Source organism: Oryctolagus cuniculus, chromosome 5, assembly GCF_051225735.1.
Source record: "Oryctolagus cuniculus isolate XC-2025 breed Fujian yellow rabbit chromosome 5, ASM5122573v1, whole genome shotgun sequence".
NCBI lineage: Eukaryota > Metazoa > Chordata > Mammalia > Lagomorpha > Leporidae > Oryctolagus > Oryctolagus cuniculus.
Genome location: NC_142871.1, coordinates 133,064,745 through 133,084,098, shown reverse-complemented (window position 1 = coordinate 133,084,098; position 19,354 = coordinate 133,064,745). Strand labels below are relative to the sequence as shown.

The window sequence follows — 19,354 nt, the reverse complement described above, 5'->3', positions numbered from 1 at the left end:
ACCCTCCTTTGGGGTCACAATGCCCATGCTCTCCTGCACCTCCAAAGCACCTGCCACCCTCTGTACTGACACCCACTGCATCTCACCCCTCCTTCATGTCCAGAGCCTGCCCAGGACAGATCCCAAGAATGGTTGCTGGATCACTCTGGATTTGCAGAAATTAGGGGTCTGAAGGGACCGTGGGATACTGAGGCCCTGTCTCTCCTCAAAGCTGGGGCATCAGACCCAGATGAACCATGCAGTTACCAAGCACCCACCTAGTTAGGGCCAGCTCCCAAACTGGACTTGGGACACTGCTTCCAGGGTGAAGGCCTGGGCTGGTGGCTGGGCTTGGGGTCGGCAGTCTCAGTCTTGCTCTGTCTCCCACAGGCCTTGTACTGCAGCTGCTTTGTCCCCGTGTACTGCGGCTTCATCCCCCCGACTTACCGCGGTGTGGTGAGTGCTGGGGGAGGAGGACAAGCCGGAACCAGGACCACCTGGGGATCCCCAGGACCCACATCCCGGACAGTGGAGGGGAGGGTCTTGGGTTGGAAAGTTGCATGCTTGTCTACTCAGAATTCCCACTGTGGGTAGACTTCCGGGGCTGTTGGATGAATGCCCCTCCCCACCCCGGCGCGGTGGGGGAGTGGGCTTCTCTCTGAACCCATTACTGAGCCTGGGAATCAAGGCTGCACAAGCGCACAAGGTTTTTCAGACTGGACACCAAGAGCAGAACACGAACCCTGGGCTTAGACCAGCGCCACCCAATCATTCCTGTGCCCTTGAACTCCTGGGGGTCTGGTGCAGTAATGCAGACCTGAGCCAGTGGATCCCGGGGTATCTGTGATTCCAGGCCGCCAGCCCACCCCCCACCCCGGCGTGGGGAAGGATCCGCATGTGCTGGTCCCCAGGCCACTCTCTGAGCCCGGCTGCCCAGCCCATGCCCCTCCTCTTGTCTACCTAGAGAAGATAAGCTCCAGGAGGAGGATTTGGGTGGAAGAGCCCCTATTGTGCATGAGCTGGGTCCGTGGCGGCTGAGCAGGGGCCTGGGCACCATCTTCTGCCGTACCTGGGGCAGCCCCAGGTCCAGGGCCTGAGGGTCCCCGTCTGGGCACCACGACCTGGCTGAGGGGGCAGAGTGAGGACAGAGCAGGGAGGGCCTCGGGCTCACACTCGCAGGCTCTCCGGGGGCCTCAGCAGACACGCCTCGCTCCGCCCACAGAGGTACATCGACGGCGGCTTCACCGACATGCAGCCCTGCTCCTTCTGGACGGACTCCATCACCATCTCCACCTTCAGTGGGCAGCAGGACATCTGTCCCCGCGACTGCCCCGCCATCTTCAACGACTTCCGCCTGTTCAACTACTCCTTCCAGTTCTCCCTGGAGAACCTCGCCCGGATGACCCACGCACTCTTCCCACCGGACCTGGTGGTGAGAGTGGGAGGGGCGCGGGCGGGGGGCGGGGCCGAGCTCCTTCCACGCCCCTCCCCTCACCCGGCCCTCCCTGCTCCGGCTCCCCCAGCGTTTTAAAATGGTTTGCTGGCGGAATGCCTCGGCTCTGACAGCCGATGCACCAGGCCGCGGCCCAGGGACTGAACCCAGCTTGTGGCTTGGTTTTGTACAGCCTGGAGCTAACAGTGGGTTTTCCATTTTTAAACAGTTGTTAAAAAAGGGGGGGAGGGCAGAGACTACATGTGGCCAGCAAAGCCCCAAATATTTATTCTCTGGCCCTTTTACGGGCCCCTTCCACTGGCCCCTTCCACGGGCAATATCTCATGTGATCCAGCAGCTGCCACTGCCATACACCCTGTGACTATGCCCATTTTACAGATGATGTTGAGGCGCTGAGAGGTTACAACCAGTAGGTGGCAGCACTAAGATTTGAACCCAGACTCCAAACTGCTACTTGTTTGGTCCAAATGTGCCTTCTCTGGTTCCACCATGAACATCTCACCCTCCCACGGTGGTGATCACCGTGAGTGATGTCACACGCTAACGCAGCCTTCCTGGGACGTGGAAGCAGAAACGGTCCCCAGCCCGTCTGAGCAGATAGCGAGGGCTGGGACACTGCGTGGGTTGGGAGAGCCTCATCAGAGTTCAAGGGCAATGAAAAGTGCTGCCCTGGTGGGGAGGGGGCTGTTCCTCTCGGTTAAACTTTCCCTGTGTTCCCTACGCCCAGATCCTGCACGACTACTACTACCGAGGGTACGACGATGCGGTTTTATACCTGAGGCGGCTGAGTGAGTTCCCGTGGGGACCCTGGGAGGGGGAGGGCAGGAAGTGGAAGGGCCCAGTGTTGGGCGGCTGCCCCCCAGATTTGCCACCTGGAGAGCTGGACATGGGGGTGGGCACCTGGCAGCCTGCATTGTCTCAGGTAGGCCGCAGAGGGCAGAAATTAGGATGTCCGTGGAGAGGGGGCTTTTGGAGGTGGGCCGGCGTGCAGGGCATCGCCATGCACATATCTGTGTTTTTTGTTTTTTGTTTTTTGTTTTTGACAGGCAGAGTGGACAGTGAGAGAGAGAGACAGAGATAGGTCTTCCTTTTGCCATTGGTTCACCCTCCAATGGCCACTGCGGCAGGCGCCCTGTGGCTGGCGCAACGCGCTGATCCGAAGGCAGGAGCCAGGTACTTATCCTGGTCTCCCATGGGGTGCAGGGCCCAAGCACTTGGGCCATCCTCCACTGCACTCCCGGGCCACAGCAGAGAGCTGGCCTGGAAGAGGGGCAACTGGGACAGAATCTGGTGCCCCGACCGGGACTAGAACCCGGTGTGCCGGCACCGCTAGGCAGAGGATTAGCCTAGTGAGCCGTGGCGCCAGCCATATCTGTGTTTTAAAGCCATGTTGAGAAAGTACCTAGTTCAGAGCCCCCTGGTGAAGTCCATTCTGTGTCATCCCATTCTCTTCCATTGTAGTCTCTCTCTAATAAGACCGTGTTATTGATGTAGAACAATATGTGATTAGTTTGTATTTGCATAAGACTTTGAGTGACATACAATTCAGCCAGCTAGAGAAGGGGGCTCCTTGCCCAGTGCTAGGTCAGCAGGTGGGCGTTGCCTGGCATCCCCTCTGTGCCCCATGGCAGGGGAGGGAGAGAGGGAGGGCTTTGGTGGCACTTGTCACGTGCTCTGGGCCACAGAGGCCAGGGCCACAGCTTGGTTAGAAGAAATGAAAAAATCCATTTTCCATATTTAGAATTTGAATTCCATAGGACTGCCGGGGCGGCGGATGTTTGGCTGAGGTTACGTGGCACACTGTTTCCCACGGGGCCACGCGCATGGGTGCCCTTCCTGGCAGCTCTGCAGTGTTCCATCGCGGCCGCCCATCAATCCCAGCCTGCCCGCTGCTTTGCGTTTCCGGGGGTTTGCTCACCTGAGTGAGGCTGGGGTGACTGCTTGGTGCTCGCAGCGTTAGCAGCCACTTTGGGGGCGAGGGTAGGAGTGGAGTGAGATTCTCTCCCTAGCACAGGTTCACACATGACTTCAAAATCACTTCCTGCTTCCCCCAGCTCCCAGGTCCCACCCCTTGACTTTTCTCCAGGCCCTTTCTCCCAGGCACCCCACCTCCCTGAGCTGTGTGACCTTGGGGAAGTCACTTCACCTCTCTGAGCTCTGGCTTCCTAGTGATTAAATAAGGACTGGCTCCTAACACTGACTAACCCTGTGAGCTCGGGCAGGAAATTAACCTGCTGGCGCCTCCATTTCCTGATCCGTAGAAGGGGCTCATCGTGCACCTGCCTCACTGCTTCCTGATGAAGACTAAAGCGCAAAGCCTTGGTGCAATGCGCTAGCAAACGGTGGCCTTCTGGGGAGTGCCAGCCTGCTGCGCCTAACCCACCACCCCTCCAACCCCAGCACGCACCTGTGGGCAAGACAGAGCCCTCCCAACCCCAACGCTGGAATCTCCCCCATCCCCCACAGCCGCAGGGGTGGAAGCTGTAGGAACCCAGCCCCAAGTGTCTAGCAGGTGGACCCCCTGAGTGGAGCACTAGGAACGGGGTCCTTTTGGCCATTGGCTGGGTGTTAGGAAAAGAGTTGCAGATTGGTGCCTCCTCGCACGGGGCTCTGTACATGTTAGGAAAAGAGGTGCATAATAGAGAGGAGGCAGTGTATGAATTTACAGCCAGGCTGAATTTATTCAGAGGAAATAAATCCGTAGAGGTGGGTGACCAACTGCCCGAGTGCACGCTGATGGAGCGCGTGGCAGAAGGAAGGCCCTGAGCCCAAGGACTGGGCCTTTTTATATCTTAGGAGGGCTAGGGCTGGGGGTGGGGGTAGGGGACAGCAGGCGGAGGGGAATTCCTGGAACTGGTCTTTCAGGTGGCCGTGGGGGCGGGTAGGGTAGGAAGGCAATAGGGTGTGGGACCCAACTGAGAGTCAAGGGCAAGACATACATTCCAATGTTTATCTCTTCTGGGCAGTGAGCAAGAGTGGCTGAGGCTCTTGTCTTTGTTCCATCACTGGGAAGCCCCCCTTCCTCCTCATGGGTGGGGTGGGCTCTGCAGGACCCCCTGACCTGAGACTTGGGTCTTGGGGCGGACGTCCATTCCCTGGCCCAGGAGGGCCCTCTACAACTAGGGGTGTGGAGGGAGGCCCCTCTACACTGTCTCCCCTGTATCCCTTGGCTCTCCTCTGGAACATTTTTCTCTTGGGGCAGGTCCTGGGGAGAGGTACAGAGTGGGGTTAAAGGTCACTCATCCCAGCAGGGGGCGGCGCAGCCAGAGCCCTCTCCCCCTCCCCCACAGCACACGGCACGGCGGCGTGGGTGGCTGCCCTATGCTCCAAGCCTCGTGGTGGCAGCTACTCCCGCTGTTGGTCCTTTCTCTCCTGCACTGCCCTCACCCCTACCACGCAGACACTTGGGGGCTTGATGGATGGAGTTTTTCTCCCGGCACCAGACAGGAGCAGGAAGCCCCACCCCGAGAGGTCTCCCTCCCGAAGGGATCTCCTGCACCTCACTACTCCTGCGTGCCCGGCCGCCCCTGGCAGCGGGAAGGGCATGCAGAGGTGCCTGAAAGTCCACATTCCCCACGCTGCTGCTCCGGGAGCCGGGGCGCTGGGGGAGGCTGCAGCTCCGAGCAGCTAACGCATCCTTCTGACAGCAGGTGTGCCCAGCCACGCCTGCCTTCCCTGCCTCCCGCCCTCCGCCCTGGGCAGACAGCCTGTCGCCCCCTCCCACCTCCCCTTGTCCCCTGTTCCCAGGCAACCCGGACCTGCTCCCCTTTGTTCTCATAAATTAATTTACATTATCTAGAGTTTTTGCTAAGTAGACTTTTTTGTAGCAAGGATTATTTCCCTCGTTTTTTTTAAAGATTTATTTTTATTAATTCGAAAGACAGAGTTACAGAGAGAGGTGGAGACAGAGAGAGTGTGAGGTCTTCCATCAGCTGGTTCACTCCCCAAATGAGCCGATCTGAAGCCAGGAGCCAGCAGCTTCTTTGGGTCTCCCACAGGGGTGCAGGGGCCCAAGGACTTGGCCATCTTCTACTGCTTTCCCAGGCACATTAGCAGGGAGCTGGGTTGGAAGTGGAGCAGCTGGGACTCGAACCAGCACCCATATAGGATGCCGGTGCTTCAGGCCAGGCCTTTAACTCACCAAGCCACAGCACCAGCCCCATTAAGTAGACTCTTAAAGGTACAGACTCTTTGGCTATCTGGTCTCCGACTCCATGTAGCTATGCTGAGGCTGGTCCAGGCTGTTGCGTACAGAACTCGTCCATGCCTTTGCACTCCCATCCCGCTGCGGGAGCAGCCGCTGCTCATGTAGCTGCCCACCTGTGCAGGGCCACACAGGCTGCCTCCGGACTGGGGCTATGACCGGTAAAGCTGTCGAGGGCACTCATGACTTAGGTCCATGTAGGCGCATGTGCTGTCCTTTCTCTTGGACAAATAGAACACTATGACCGCGTTGTATGGGACGTGTGTGTTCCACACACAGAAACAACCAGTACATATTTCAGTTGTGTTATCACATGAAGGTTACCAGCGCAGCCATCTGTAAGTGGGCAGCTCCCTGGTGCTGTCTCTACCGGTGTTACTGTGCCACCAACCTCTAGAACTCTCATCTCGCAAAACACACTCTACCCATCAAAGGACGTCTCCCCCTTCCTCCTCCTTTTCCTCCACTTCCTCCTCCTCCTCCTCCTCCGCCTCCGGCCCCTGGCAACCAGCATTCCGCTTCCTGTTTCTGTGAGTGTCACTGCTTCAGATACCTCGTATCGGTGGAGTCACACACCACTGGCTCCGGTTGTGGATGGCTTATTTCACTTAGCAGAGCATCCTCAGGGCCCACTCAGGCCGGGCCACATCGTGTGGCCGGATTGCCCTCCTTCGAAGGCTGACCAGGATTCCCCACGTGCAGATGCCTCATCGCCTTTCTCCATTCGCTGGCGCCTTGGGGGCTTCCACCTTTTGACTATTGTGAATAACGGCTGTGGTGACCCTGGGGGTGTAAATCTCTTTGAGAGCCTCTTTTCAATTCTTTTGGACCTACAGCCAGGATGTATGTTTGACTTTTTAAGAAACTGGCAGATTGCTTGTGCCATCCACACTCCCACTAGCAGCGGATGCTGGTTCCAGTTTCTCTGGATTCTCACGAGCACGTGCTATGCTTGGCTGTCTCATCCCAGCCACCCTGTCGCTCCCCGTCTTCATGGAGGAACGACACTAAACCCTGCCTAGGCTTCATATCCGAGTCACGGCACCATTATGTCGCTCCCCCTCTTCGTGGAGGAACGACACAGGACCCTGCACTGTTCTTTCATCTGCTCGGCCCTTCCCGGGTTTGCTGCTGGTTCTTCCCGGGTTGTCTGCCGTCCCTTCCACCTCCGTGGAAGGGCGGTTCCCCCTGCCACTTTCCCCACTTCCACGGGGGAGTGGCACACCGCCGGCCGGCTCTCTCGGGGGCTGCACAGGTGTTCCTTCAGATAGATGTTCCCCTTAGATGTTCCTGGTGCATGTTGTCTCTCTCCTCCTTTATAGTCCTCTTCCACCAATCCCAACTCTGCTACCCACACGCCGAGTACGCTGCTCTCCTCCAATCAGGAGTAGGTCCTACAGTTTATTGGTTGAACTGGAGGCAGCTGTGTAGAAGCTGTTTCTCCCTTCTCAGCGCCATATTGTGGGAGAGCAGATGCATAGAATAAGTCTTGATTCCAGTAACTTAGTCTAGTCCGAGTTGCTCCCCACACACCCTTGCAGGCATGTGGTGGTTTTAGCTTGCTTTTCCCTAGCGATCGATGGTGTTGAGCCTCTTTGCCGGTGGTCACCCTCTGTCGTCAAGTCTCTCGCCCATGTCTCACTCCCCAAACCTTTAATATGACACTAGTTTTAGATTCCCAGGGGAGTTGTGGAACAACACAGGGAGTTCCTGTGTGCTCCACACCCACTTCTCCCTATCGCTGGTGTCTCACGTGGGTCAGGGGTTGTAGGGCGGCACAGGTGTAACGCGGCACACAGGATGGTGCATCTGTGACGTTGATGATGTGGCCCACTGCTGCTGACTGCGGGCCATAGTTCATTAGCTGGAATTCTCTAGATTACTTGTGCAGACAATGCCAGCCTCCCCCATGGCATGCTCCAAGAGTACAAGAAACATCACAGTCATTTTTCCTCACTGTTAATTCAAGTAAAGAAAGACCACTAAATAGCACCAGTCTTGTTTATGACAGTCGCCGGGGAATCCGTGTTTTAGCAAGTGCCAAGCTGGTGCCAGGAGCCAGCAAGGCCACCTGTGACCCCTGCAATTGTCTTTCCTAGATGCTGCCTACCTCAGTTCTCCCTCCAAGAGAGTGATTTTTCCCCGGGTGGAAGTATACTGCCAGATCGAACTTGCCCTTGGCAATGAGTGTCCCGAGCGCAGTCAGCTGGACCTCCAAACACAGCAGGTCCGTCTGGAGGAACCCGTACGTCACACACAGTGGGCTCCCAAAGGAGACGGGACGGGTGGCCCCAGCCCGGCCGCGTCCCCACCTCTGCAGACTTCCGAATCCACGTGTGGGTGTCCTGTGGAGTCGCCTGTTTCCCCAACCGTGTCTTCATTGGAGCAGTCACCTGCATCCCCGCTGGTCTCATCACTGGCATGTTCTCCAACTGACTTGCTCCCTGAGCCACCCACGTCACCTCCAGATGTGCACCTGAACTCCAGCTCAGCCCCTGGCTTGTCACCGCCCATCACACCACCAGGGCTGCAACCCATGTCACCTCAGCGGCAGGTCCACATGCCTGGATCACCACTCAGAGCCCCTCCCTCCCAGTCATCCACATCACCCTGTCTAGCCCCAGGGCCCCCAGCTGTGGGGCCATCTCAACCACCGCCCCGCGATTCCTCTCCAGAACCACCTGCACAGCCACGTGTGGAGGAACTGGGACCAGAGAAGCCCCCAGGTAGGCCGTTTTCTGGGTTCTCCCGGCGTCCCCCATCTGGAGTCCCCTAGTCCAGTGTGCAACAGCATGGTGCAGACCCTTGTTGCTTTAGAGGAATGGAACAATTAGCCGGCAGCTCTCGCAGCTCTGCCTGCTATGAGAAAGGGCACCACAAGGGGGCAGTGCAACTGAGGTTTATTCATCCCTTAGCTCACGCCGAAGTGTGGTCCCCACCAGCAACAGCAGCCTGACTTGGGAACTCGCTAGAATGACAGCTCCCAGGCCCCACCACAGACTGAACAAAACACAAGCTCTGGGGCTGGGGCCCAGCTGCCCCGGGCCAGCCTCCTGCTGTCACTCACCCACGTTTCAGAGCCACTGTTGCCGTAGGCTCGCTGTGACAGCCGCGGTGTGGGCAGTGCTACTCAGACTGGGCCTGCGCGGGGCACATCTGGCCTGTGCTCTCAGCCCAGGGGGATTTTGCTCCAAGGACATGTTTCGCAACAACTGCAGACACTTCTGATTGTCCGTCTCCTGGTGGGTAGAGGCCGGGCATGCTGCTAAATATCCTCTAGTACGCGGGGCAGCTCCCCCCGCCCCATTCCGCAAAAGAGTTATCCGACCCTTGATGCCAACAGACGTGAGGCTGCTGCCAGCCTGCAGCGGAGCCGCAGCAGCAACACTCCAAGCCACTCCCCAAGGTGGGAGATGGGCAGCAGAGGGAGGGGTGTCAGTCATTTAATGATGCCCTGGGCAGTGCATGGGGGTGGGGGTGGGGATTGCCAAAGCCCTGACTTGGGCCTGAGTGTGCAAACTGAGAAACAGAGAGAGAGAGAGAGAGAAACAGCTCCTATTCACTGGTTCATTCCCACAGTGCCCACCCAGGCTGGGGCTGCACCCAGGCTACTGTCAGGAGCCAACAGCTAGAATCTTGGCCACTTGGGTGCCACCTGCTGGCGACTGGAATGAGGGGCTGGAGCGGGCGCTGAACCCAGGCACTCTGGCGTGGGATGCAGGCTGCCCATCCGGTACCTAACTGGCCCCTCTGCTGTTTTTAACCGCTATGCTCGATGTACTGTTGTGATCTCGAATATGCACGAAGTCTCAGGTCGCCTCTCTTTTCACCTGCAGCTTCCCCTGCCTCTTCTAGTCCCAAAGGCACAGCGCTGCGGGTTCAGCCGAAGGAAACCATCAGCAAGGCATCAGCACCGTACGTCTCCTTCTCTGGCTGGGGCGAGGTGGCCCAGCTCAGCTCAGCCGGCCTGGGAACCCTGGACTGCTTCCCCAGTTTGTGTGATGAAGTCCACCTTGTGACATCTCACAAGCCATGGGGTGGGAAGGAGCCTGCTGGGGTGACATCTCGTTCTCAGGCTCCCTCCCGTGCATGCTGGGAAGGCACCTCTGAGTGCAGTGGGAGAGCGTGCGTGCTTGCCCGGTGTCGCTCTGTGGGGCTGGGGGGCCATCTGCTTCCTGGCCTGCAATAGCTCCTGCCTGCCAGGTTAAGGGAGACTATGGAAGATCTTCCTTCATCCAAGTTATTTCCACTAGCAGGGCAAGAGGCTGGTGGTCCCGCACTCTCGGTTAGCCCCAGAAAACCACTGCTGTGATGCCCATCTGTTGTCTGGCTGTGTGATGTATATCCATGGTCATCTTTGCAGGAATACGAACGGCCTGAGGATGGCTATTTCTTTCAAGTTCCCTGGCTCACTCGCAGGCTGGAGGCCATTGGTTTAGCAGTGGAAGGCGCCAGCAGAGATCAGAGCACGGGTCGCCGGCTTGTCTCCCCCATTCCTTGCCTTGCCACACTGCGGCACCAGGAGGGCAGGGCTGGGGGCAGTCCCACTCCGGGGACCTGCACTCCAGCTCATATCAAACTTATTAAAATGCGCCCACTTTCCACGTGACCTCCGATTTGAACTATAAAACTTTTTGAAAGAGTTTGTATAAAGTTGATGCTTTTTTGTTCACATGGTTTGAGCTTTTTTGCTTTTTTGTACATGTGACTGTGAGTTTCAGCTCCTACCTGGCGTGATGTTACTAAGATCGATTATCCACTGATTACCAAACAAGCCCACATAGTAGGGGAGCATGGACCCCCAGCCAGGGCCGAGCATCGCGGTGTTCCCGTATCTGCCTTCTGGGCAGGAGCAGGGCCCTGATCCTGAGGACAGAGGACGGCCAGTAACAAAGCTTTCTCCCTCCCTAGGGACCACCCTGCCGGGGACTCCTGCTGGGTGACCAAGGTATTCAAGAAGAGCAAACCAAAGACAAGCAGCCCCAGAAGAGGCTTCCCAAGACCTCCCAAAAAGCCAAGCGGCGACATGCAGTGAGCATGACCTTCTGGGGGAAGTGGGGCTGGCAGGGAGGCTCCCAGGAGAATAAGGGGCACCAGGAAGGAGGGAACTTGGGCTTTGGAGCCAGACACACGCGTGGCCGGGGCACCTGGTCTCTCCAAGCCTCCGTTTCCTGATCTGTAAAGTGGGGAGGATCCCAGTTCGGAAGGTTGGGAGAGGTGAATGCCACTGACTACACGGATTGATAGCTGTATCGCAGCACTCAATAGTTAGCAAGTCTAATGGTTCTACAACTCTTGCGGCTTGGCCAGCTACCTCTCAGCTTCTGAGTAGCCACTCCTTAAGAGCTAAACTAGCGGGATGGGTGCTTGGCCAGGAGGGTAAGAGGACCTGGGCTCCAGCTCTTGGTTCCAGCCCCCTGCTGATGTGCACGTTGGGAGGCAGCGATCAGGGCCCAAGTAGTTTCCATTACTGCTGCTCCCGTGGGAGACGTGGATTTCACACACACCCAGCTTCAGCACCCTGGCCTTCGCAGGGTTTGGGAGAATGAACCAGAGGATGGGACAACTCAAGCGCTCTCTCTCTCTCTCTCTCTCTCTCTCTCTGTCTCCCCTCTCAAATAAAAAACTAAAACCTGCAAACTAGGCGTGTGGGTACCTACATGCCTACTAGAAATCTCACCTCCCAGAAGTTCATATTTTGGTAAACATCATTCCATATTTTTTAAGCACACACAGACATATTTTTAAAAATGTTTTAAAGATTTATTTATTTAATTGAAAGTCAGAGTTACACAGAAAGAGGAGAGGCAGAGGGAGAGAAGAGAGGTCTTCCATCCACTGGCTCACTCCCCTGTTGGCCGCAACACCCGGAGTTGCACTGATCCAATGCCAGGAGCCAGGAGCTTCTTCTGGGTCTCCCACATGTGTGCAGGGGCCCAAGGATTTGGGCCATCTTCTACTGCTTTCCCAGGCCACAGCAGAGAACTGGATTGGAAGTGGAGCAGCCGGGTCTCGAACCGGCACCCATATGGGATGCCGGTGCCTCAGGCCAGGGCATTAGCCCACTGCACCACAGCGCCAGCCCCATATTTTTAAATTTTTATGATGGGACCTTGTGCTGTGGTGCGGTGGGTTAAAGCCCCCGCCTGCAGTGCTGGCATCCCATATGGTACCGGTTCAAGTCCCGGCTGTTCCACTTCTGATCCAGCTCCCTACTAATGCACCTGGGAAAGCAGTAGAAGATGGCCCAAGTCCTTGGACCCCTGCACCCACGTGGGAGACCAGGAAGAAGCTCCTGGATCCTGGCTTTGGATCGGCGCAGCTCTGGCTGTCGAAGTCATCTGGGGAGTGAACCAGTAGATGAAAGACCTCTCTATCTATCTCTACCTCTCTCTGTAACTGTCTTTCAAATAAGTAAAAAAAAAAAAAAAAAAAAAAAAAAACAACTTTAAAAATTTTTTATGAAAATGGTATCTTGTGCTACAGACTGTTTTGTAGCCCAGTTTTTTTTTTTTTAAAGGAGCAATCTGGTTTTCTTTTTTAAAACATTTGTATTAATTTACTTTCATTTTCTATGAAGGGTAGACAGAGATCTTTCATCCACTGGTTGACTCCCCAAATGCCTGCAACAGCCAGGGCAGGCCTAGGGCTGGGCCATGCTGCAACCAGGAGCCCAGAGCTTAATGCAGGTGGCAGGGACCCAGGAATGTTTGCAGTCACCTGTTGCTTCCCAGGATACACCTTAGCAGGAAGCTGGATGGGAAGTGAGGGAGCCAGGACTCAAACCAGGCTCTCTAAGTTGGGATGTCGGCATCCCAAGCTGGCACCTAACCACGGCGCCAAATGTCCACCCGCTGTAGCCGGCTTTTTAACTGCAGACTAATGGCATAACTCCCCTCCATGTCATATCTACACTGTAATAGCCATGGGTGGTAATAGATCCACCCTATCTCCTCGGTGTGGATATACTATTTACTGCCTCAATCCCCTACTGACGAACATTTAGTCTGTCCCCCACGTTTTTGCTATTATCAACGTTACTGTGACAAACACTCCCCAAAATGCATCCTTGTAGACACACCCCAAGTGTCGTTCATTCGGCATTCTTTTCCAGAACTGGCATCGCCGGACCAGGTCTGGTGCTTGGTGCCAAACCGCCCTGCAGGGGGACTGCGGTGCCCTATACCCCAGCAGCAAATGAACGGCGAGAGACCCCCGCCCGCACCACTCCCCGACAGCGGGCAGTTCAGCGCCCCCCCAACACACCCGCAATTCTGAGATCGAGGAAGCTCTGAAAAACAAACAAACAAACAAACAAACAAGGCAAAAGCCTCTTCGAGGCAGGCATGGAGTTATTTATGGCCATTAGTACCCCTGTGGCACACATTTCCATGTCCTTGCCGAAAGTCAGGCTGGTGTTGCATTATGGGGTGTTTCTCACTGGGGAAGTTACAGACATATGATAAATGCACTGCATTTTTCTAAAATCTGAAAAATTCTGAATTCCACAGCACACCAGTCCTCAAGGGCTTCGGATAAGAAACTGGGGGCCTGTCTCATCTTTTAATTTTTTTAAGATGTATTTATTTATTTATTTGGAAGTCAGAGTTATAGAGAAGGAGAGGCAGAGAAAGAGACAGAGAGAAAGTGTTCCATCTATTGGTTCACGCCCCAAATGGCCACAACAGCCAAGGCTGGGCCAGGCTGAAGCCAGGAGCTTCATCCAAGTCTCCCATGTAAATGCAGGGGCCCAAGGACCCGGGCCATCTTCCACTGCTTTCCCAGGTGCATTAGCAGGAAGCTGAATCAGAAGTGGAGCAGTCAGGACTCAAACCAGCGCTCATATGGATGCTGGCGCTGCAGGTGGCAGCTTTACCTGCTAGGCCATAGCATCAGCCCCTCACCTTCTCATTCATTGCAAACTGATGGGTGACAACTAACATTTCCATAAAATAGGTGGCCAGTTATCACAATGCCATGTATTAAGTAAACCTTTTCCTGCTGACTTGAAATAGCACCTGTTTTATGCAAAATTTCTCATCATTGTTGGGCCTGCTCCATTGCCTATCCATTCCTGAGTAGGAGCAAAGTGTTTATTTGTTTTAAAGATTATTTATTTGATTATTTATTTGAAAGGCAGAGTAAAGACAAAAATCTTCCATCTGCTGATCCATTCCCCAAATGACCACAACAGTCAGCTATGGGCCAGGCTGAAGCCATGAACCAGGAACTCCATCCAGGTCTCCCATGTGGGTGGCAGCGCCCTAAGCACTTGGGACATCTTCTGCTGCTTTCCTGGGTGCATTCGCAGAGAGCTGGATCAGAAGTGGAGCAGCCAGGACTCGAGTGAGCACTCCAATATCATATAAGCGGCGGCTTAACCTGCTGCGCCGTAACATCGGCCCCAGTACAGTGTTTTAACTGCTGAGCTTTTCACTGGGTTGAATGTCTGGGGGGGTGGGGGGAGCAATGTATTTCTGGTAAGATTAGGATTCCAAAAAAGCTTTTGATTGGCTTAATATCATGCGCCAGGACTGCACTTAATAGTCTTTAGCCCTCTGGGCTTAGAGAAGTGAAGGCACCATCAAAATCACACAGCAGAGCTGCACGTGCAAGACGAGATTCCAGGGCATTGCTTCACTCTGGCCTAGCTTAGATGGCACCTGGAGTACAAAACCCAACCTTGAACTTGACACTTGTAAGATGTTTGCTCAGGTAGAAAGGCTGACTTTATATTTAATACATGTCTGTATCAATTATACTGTATAATGCCTTATGTTCCTATATGTAGTTATTTTCCTTACATAGCACCCTTGGATTCAGTCACCAATGTCCAGTTCATCGCTGGACCCTGGGGATACAGCAGCCTTCTGTTTGCCCTTGGATCCCGGGGAACAATCTCAAAGGGGCTGCCAGGCTCAGCAACTGCAGCATCGCCTGGGAGCCTGCTGGGATCCAAGTTCTTAGGCCCACTCGGAGCTACAGAATAAGAAGCCGAGGCTGAGGCCCGGTGGTCTGTGCCTCCCCTTGCCCACTGGGGGACTTTGCTGCTCACTGGAGATGACCAGCACTGGCTTGGGATGGGACAAGAGCCAGAGGAGAGAGGGCCGACGCATCCTGTTAGTGGGAGGGTCTCCAGGAAGGCTCCCTGGAGGAGCAGGAGCTAGGCAGACTGGGGGTGGGGGTACAGGAGGGTGTTCCAGGTGCACCTGTCACAGGGAGGTGCTGGGGTGAGCCTAGAGCCGTGGCTGGCGTGGGTGCCCGGTTCCTCTGTGGTGCCACAGATTCCATAACCGTGGAGATTTGAAAATAATCCAAGAAGGTGTCAGGCCCCGTCCCAGCAGAGGTGGGTTCTTCCTCCACTTGCCCAGAGAGGCAAGGGATGTGCCAGAGTCACACAGCAGGTGGAGGTGGAGGGTGGAGGTGGAGGTGGGCCTTGCAAGTCCCAGGTCCCACCTGCGTGTCCTTTCCCCTCACGTGTGTGTCCTCATTCAGGTCTGCGCCCTGCCCACTCAACCTCTCCCTCCTCTCCACCTCCAAGATGGTGTGGATCTCCTACAGACCCCACCCCAGCCGGACCCAGGAACACAGCTGCCCAGAGGTGTGGGACTCCCCTGCGGTGTCCTGGGGGTGCTGCGGGGACCCCTGGGCCTGTCCACCCACCTGCCACTTCCTGGTCACAATCAAGGTCAACTCGAGCGCCTGCCAGCTGCTGGAGTATTTCCTAATGTGTCAGAACAGGGGCCGCGACTGCCAACTCCACTCTAAGACGTGTCTGGTTGTGTGGCACCGTGCCCTTGGACAGTGCGTAATCTGTACAACCGTCCTCAGCGACCTGGAGGCCACTGCACCCTTGGCTCCTTCCCCAACAGCCAGGAATCCTTTGAACTCTTCTAAACTCCGTAATGTTTCAGACACCTTTCAGCAGGTCCCAGCAGAGAATGCCACGTGCAGGACCCTCGTCTAAGAAAGCAAGTCCTGGATAGGCCTTTGGTGTAAATTGAGATTTGCCACTCCCACACCTAGGGTTGGCTGTGGCAGGGGGGCCGCCCGAGGTGTCTGAGTTTGTAAGGGAAGCCCTCCGTGGGGACCCACACGTGATGCATCTGTGTCCCACTCCTTAGGAAGCCGGGAGCCGAGAGCGGAAACCTGAGCTGCCTGCGGTCGGGGCCGAGCCTGCTGCCTGCGCCTGTCTGATGCCGTCCCTGACCCCGGGCGTCTGAGTGCCAAGGGTGACGCCCACCACCCTTTCTGAGGTGCAGAGGACCTGCGTGGCCCGGACTCCTTCAGCCGCTTGCACTGCCCTGCTCTGGACGCCCACACGCTGCGCAGCCCCCCAGCGCCGGTCCACGGGCACTGCCTCTGTATGGCCCACGTCTCCCCGGTACCCCGGACACGGGCTAGCCCAGGACACCCCCTGCCGTGTCCTGTGCTGTCAAGAGACCAGGTTCTTCCTTCGTCCTCCTCAGCGTGTGCTCAGGGCTCCCCTGGGAAGGGGGGGGCCCGTAGGCGCTGGGGGGCCTGCTGCCCGAGGACAGGTGCCTTCATGCGCGGCCGACGGCCCGAGCCTCTGCGAACACCCCGCAGGAGCGTCACCTCCGTTTTTCCAGTCCGTCCAGCAAAACGAACCAGCTCCACTGCTCCGCAGAGAGCCGACAACCTCCCAGCCCCAGCCAGGCCCAGCTGCATTTGTTTAGCAAATTCTAGAAGGCAAAGCACAGAGCGCATGGGCGGCGGAGGAGGGCAGTGGTGGACTGGACACGGGAGTCGGAGGGGCTGGGCTGGGACTGTGGCAACGCAGCCCCCGGGGGAGCCCATGCGGAGCCCCAGGGTATCAGGGCGGAGGGGGGTGCAAACCATACCTTGCGGGCCCTGAGAAGGATCGGTGCGGGGCTGGGGTGGGGGGTGGGGTGCACCCTCTGCTGTTCTGCGAGCTCTTGTCCCCAGGTCCGGCCAGGGAAGCCTCTGGGCGTTTGCGGGGTGGGGAAAGAGAGGGGTTCAGGAGCGCCCCTCCCTGGGGGCGGGCCCAGAAGTCCAAGCCCATCCAACCAGGAGCTGGGCTTCCCTTCTGCGCGGGTCCACAATGCTCACTCCCTGGCTTCGGGGGACTTCCCAACAATCATGTCTTTTGACGCAAAGCCCCCGCTGAGCTCCGGGGCTGCCCACACCAACTGTAAGCGCCGGGCACGGCTTGACCTCCCTTCTCTTCAAGGTCATGAAGAGGATTGTTCTCGCCGCCGGTGGAGGCTAAGACGGAGGACACTGGACACCTTGTTAATCTGACGTTCAGATAAACAGCGAATAATCACTTAGCAGAAGCATGTCCCCCAGCCTGTGCTGCCATTATTTGCTGTTTCTCTGAAATTCAAATTTCACTGGACTTCCTGTATTTTTGTTGGGTCCATCAGACAATCCCAACTTGTTCTTGCCAATTTATCTTTTTGTATTATTGTTATCCTGTTTGTTTATTTGAAAGGCAGCGAGGCAGGGCGAAATCCCCTATCTGCTGGTTCACTTCCCGAATGCCTGCAATGACCAGACCAGGGCCGGGAGCCAGGAGCTCCATCGAGGTCTCCCATGTTGGAGGCAGGGACCCAAGCCCTGGGCCGTCACCAGGGTGCGCAGTGGCAGGAGGCGGGGTCGGGCGCAGAGTCTCAAGCCCAGGCACCGTGCTAGGGCAGGCGAGTCCTAACCGGCATTTTCACCGGGCTCGGACCGAACACCTGGCTGCTGTGTAGCCTTTTTTTTAAGCAACACTGATGGATCGTTTTTCAGGAGCCGGCCACTGTGCTTTGAAATTGGGAGGCTCACTGGTGCCAAGGGCAAGGCCGAGGCCGGGACACTCTTGTCTTCCAAATGAGCAGCTTTGGATGCCAGCCCCTCAACACCCCGCTCCCACTTCTCTGCTGAACCCACTGTGTCTGACTCACCCTGAGCCTCCTGACTTCTCAGAGGGAGGAAATTGGGTTAATACATCAGGATGTCCCTTGCCCGCCTTTTTTTTTTTTTTTTTAAGATTTATTTTATTTATTTGAAAGACAGAATTACAGAGAGGTAGAGAGGGAGAGAGGTCTTCCATCTGCTGGTTCACTCCCCAGTTGGCCGTGATGGCTGGAGCTGCGCCGATCCGAAGCCAGGAGCCAGGAGCTTCTTCCGGGTTTCCTACGCGGGTAAAGGGGCCCAAGGATCGGAAGTGGAGCAGCCGGGACTAGAACCGGCACCCATATGGGATGCTGGAGCTTCAGGCCAGGGCTTTAACCCGCTGCGCCACAGTGCTGGCCCCTGCCCGCCTTTTAAAGCAACAGGATCTCCCAGGCGCCTCAGACAAGCCTCTGTACAAGCACTCGTGGTGGTCCCCTCACATGGCGTCCCAGCCCACCATGTTCCTACGGGGGCAGAGTCCCCACAGCCACTAGGACTCCTGGGCATCCAGAGGGCAGGGCCAAGGGCTCTTGAGTCAGAGTTAGGGTCATACCTGGCACATAGTAAGTGCTCAGTGCAGTTGAATAAATGAGCTGATGGATTAGAGAGTTGGGAGCGAGCACTGAAACAGGAGTCCTCGGAGCCTGCTAGCCAGGGTCTATCTGTAGCTGGCCCCGTGACCTTGGACGAGGCGATTCCCATCTCTGAGCCTCAGTTTCCCCTCTGTGAGGAGAGGGTGATGATGCCACCTTCTCCTGTGCCCTCCTGTGCCGGATGTAGAAATGTGCTTTGAAAAAAAAAGACGCCTGAGAGCCCTCTACAAGATGGGAGAGGAGTCCAGTGCCTTTCCATGGAGAGCATGTTGTCTGAACCAAAACCTCGCCCCGTATCGGGACAGCTTGTGCTCTGCTTCCTAGGGGCAGCATTTGGGTACCAGAGGCCAGGGGCCAGTAAGAGATGATGTTGAATCCAGCTTTTCCTGGACGTCTGTCACCTCAATGTCACACCATTGTAGAATGAATGGCAGGTCTGGAGGGCAGGTGTCCAGTCCCCAGGGTTACCCAGACTGAGTCCTGGACTAAACCCCAGGACTCCTGCCGCCACGCCCAGGGTGCTGGCACCCAAGGACAGGACCCCTGGAGAGGACCCAGAGAGCCCCAGGCAGGGATGAGGAGGCTGAGCCCACCGCCCTGCAGGCACCAGACTGACAGCCGGGGCAGGTGCACGGCCCTGTCCCCGCCATTGTGAAGAGACATATCATGCCTTGTGCAAGTCTTTATTTGCTCCGACAGCACAGCACACGATTGAGGCTCAGATACCAGCCTGGGGAACCTGTGCCAACTCCTCACACCACTGGAAGAACACCAGTCCCAGGAGCACACCGAGTACCGAAGGTTCCCGCAAGCCAATCCACGGCCTGTGTCCTGCCTGCTGCCTGGAGGCCGTCCACCAATCACCCTCCTCTCTCCCTCCCCTTGCACAGAAGCAATAATCAAACGGAATGACTTTCAGAAACCCAGCTTTGCTGGGGTCTGAGGCCAGTCCTGTGGAAGTGCCTCAGGCCTCTCCCCGCCTGGCCCCAGGCTCAACTGGCCATCCGTGTGCCTGGTGGTAATAAGATTTTGTTGGCCATCCCTCTCCCCTGCAGCCTCGTGTTCCAGGCTGTGTCCAAGGGCGTCGGACACCTGGGGGCAGCACCGCCGGCCCTGCCCCGGGGATATGGCCTGGCTGACTCCAGCTTTTGAAACCTTCAGCTGTGTAGAAGGCACAGCTTCTTAGACCCCACCTCAACCTTT

At 56.5% G+C, this 19,354-nt stretch overlaps 1 protein-coding gene across 3 annotated transcripts in view; it reads left to right on the top strand.

Moving 5' to 3' along the window:
• Positions 1-16,497, top strand: part of PNPLA1 (patatin like domain 1, omega-hydroxyceramide transacylase) — a 43,243-nt gene extending 26,746 nt beyond the window's left edge. The window contains exons 3-10 of one of the 3 annotated variants that reach the window (XM_008262834.5): positions 370-435; positions 1,202-1,411; positions 2,160-2,220; positions 7,736-8,362; positions 9,473-9,551; positions 10,548-10,667; positions 15,132-15,237; positions 15,761-16,497. In XM_008262834.5, the coding sequence (XP_008261056.3) occupies positions 370-435; positions 1,202-1,411; positions 2,160-2,220; positions 7,736-8,362; positions 9,473-9,551; positions 10,548-10,667; positions 15,132-15,237; positions 15,761-15,859 (1,368 nt within the window). In that variant the 3' untranslated portion in view covers positions 15,860-16,497. Of the gene's footprint in view, positions 1-369; positions 436-1,201; positions 1,412-2,159; positions 2,221-7,735; positions 8,363-9,472; positions 9,552-10,547; positions 10,672-15,131; positions 15,238-15,760 lie in introns of those variants that run through there. The other 2 variants (XM_089334012.1, XM_089334013.1) reach the window with 2 other exon arrangements.
• Positions 16,498-19,354: the final 2,857 nt, after the last annotated feature.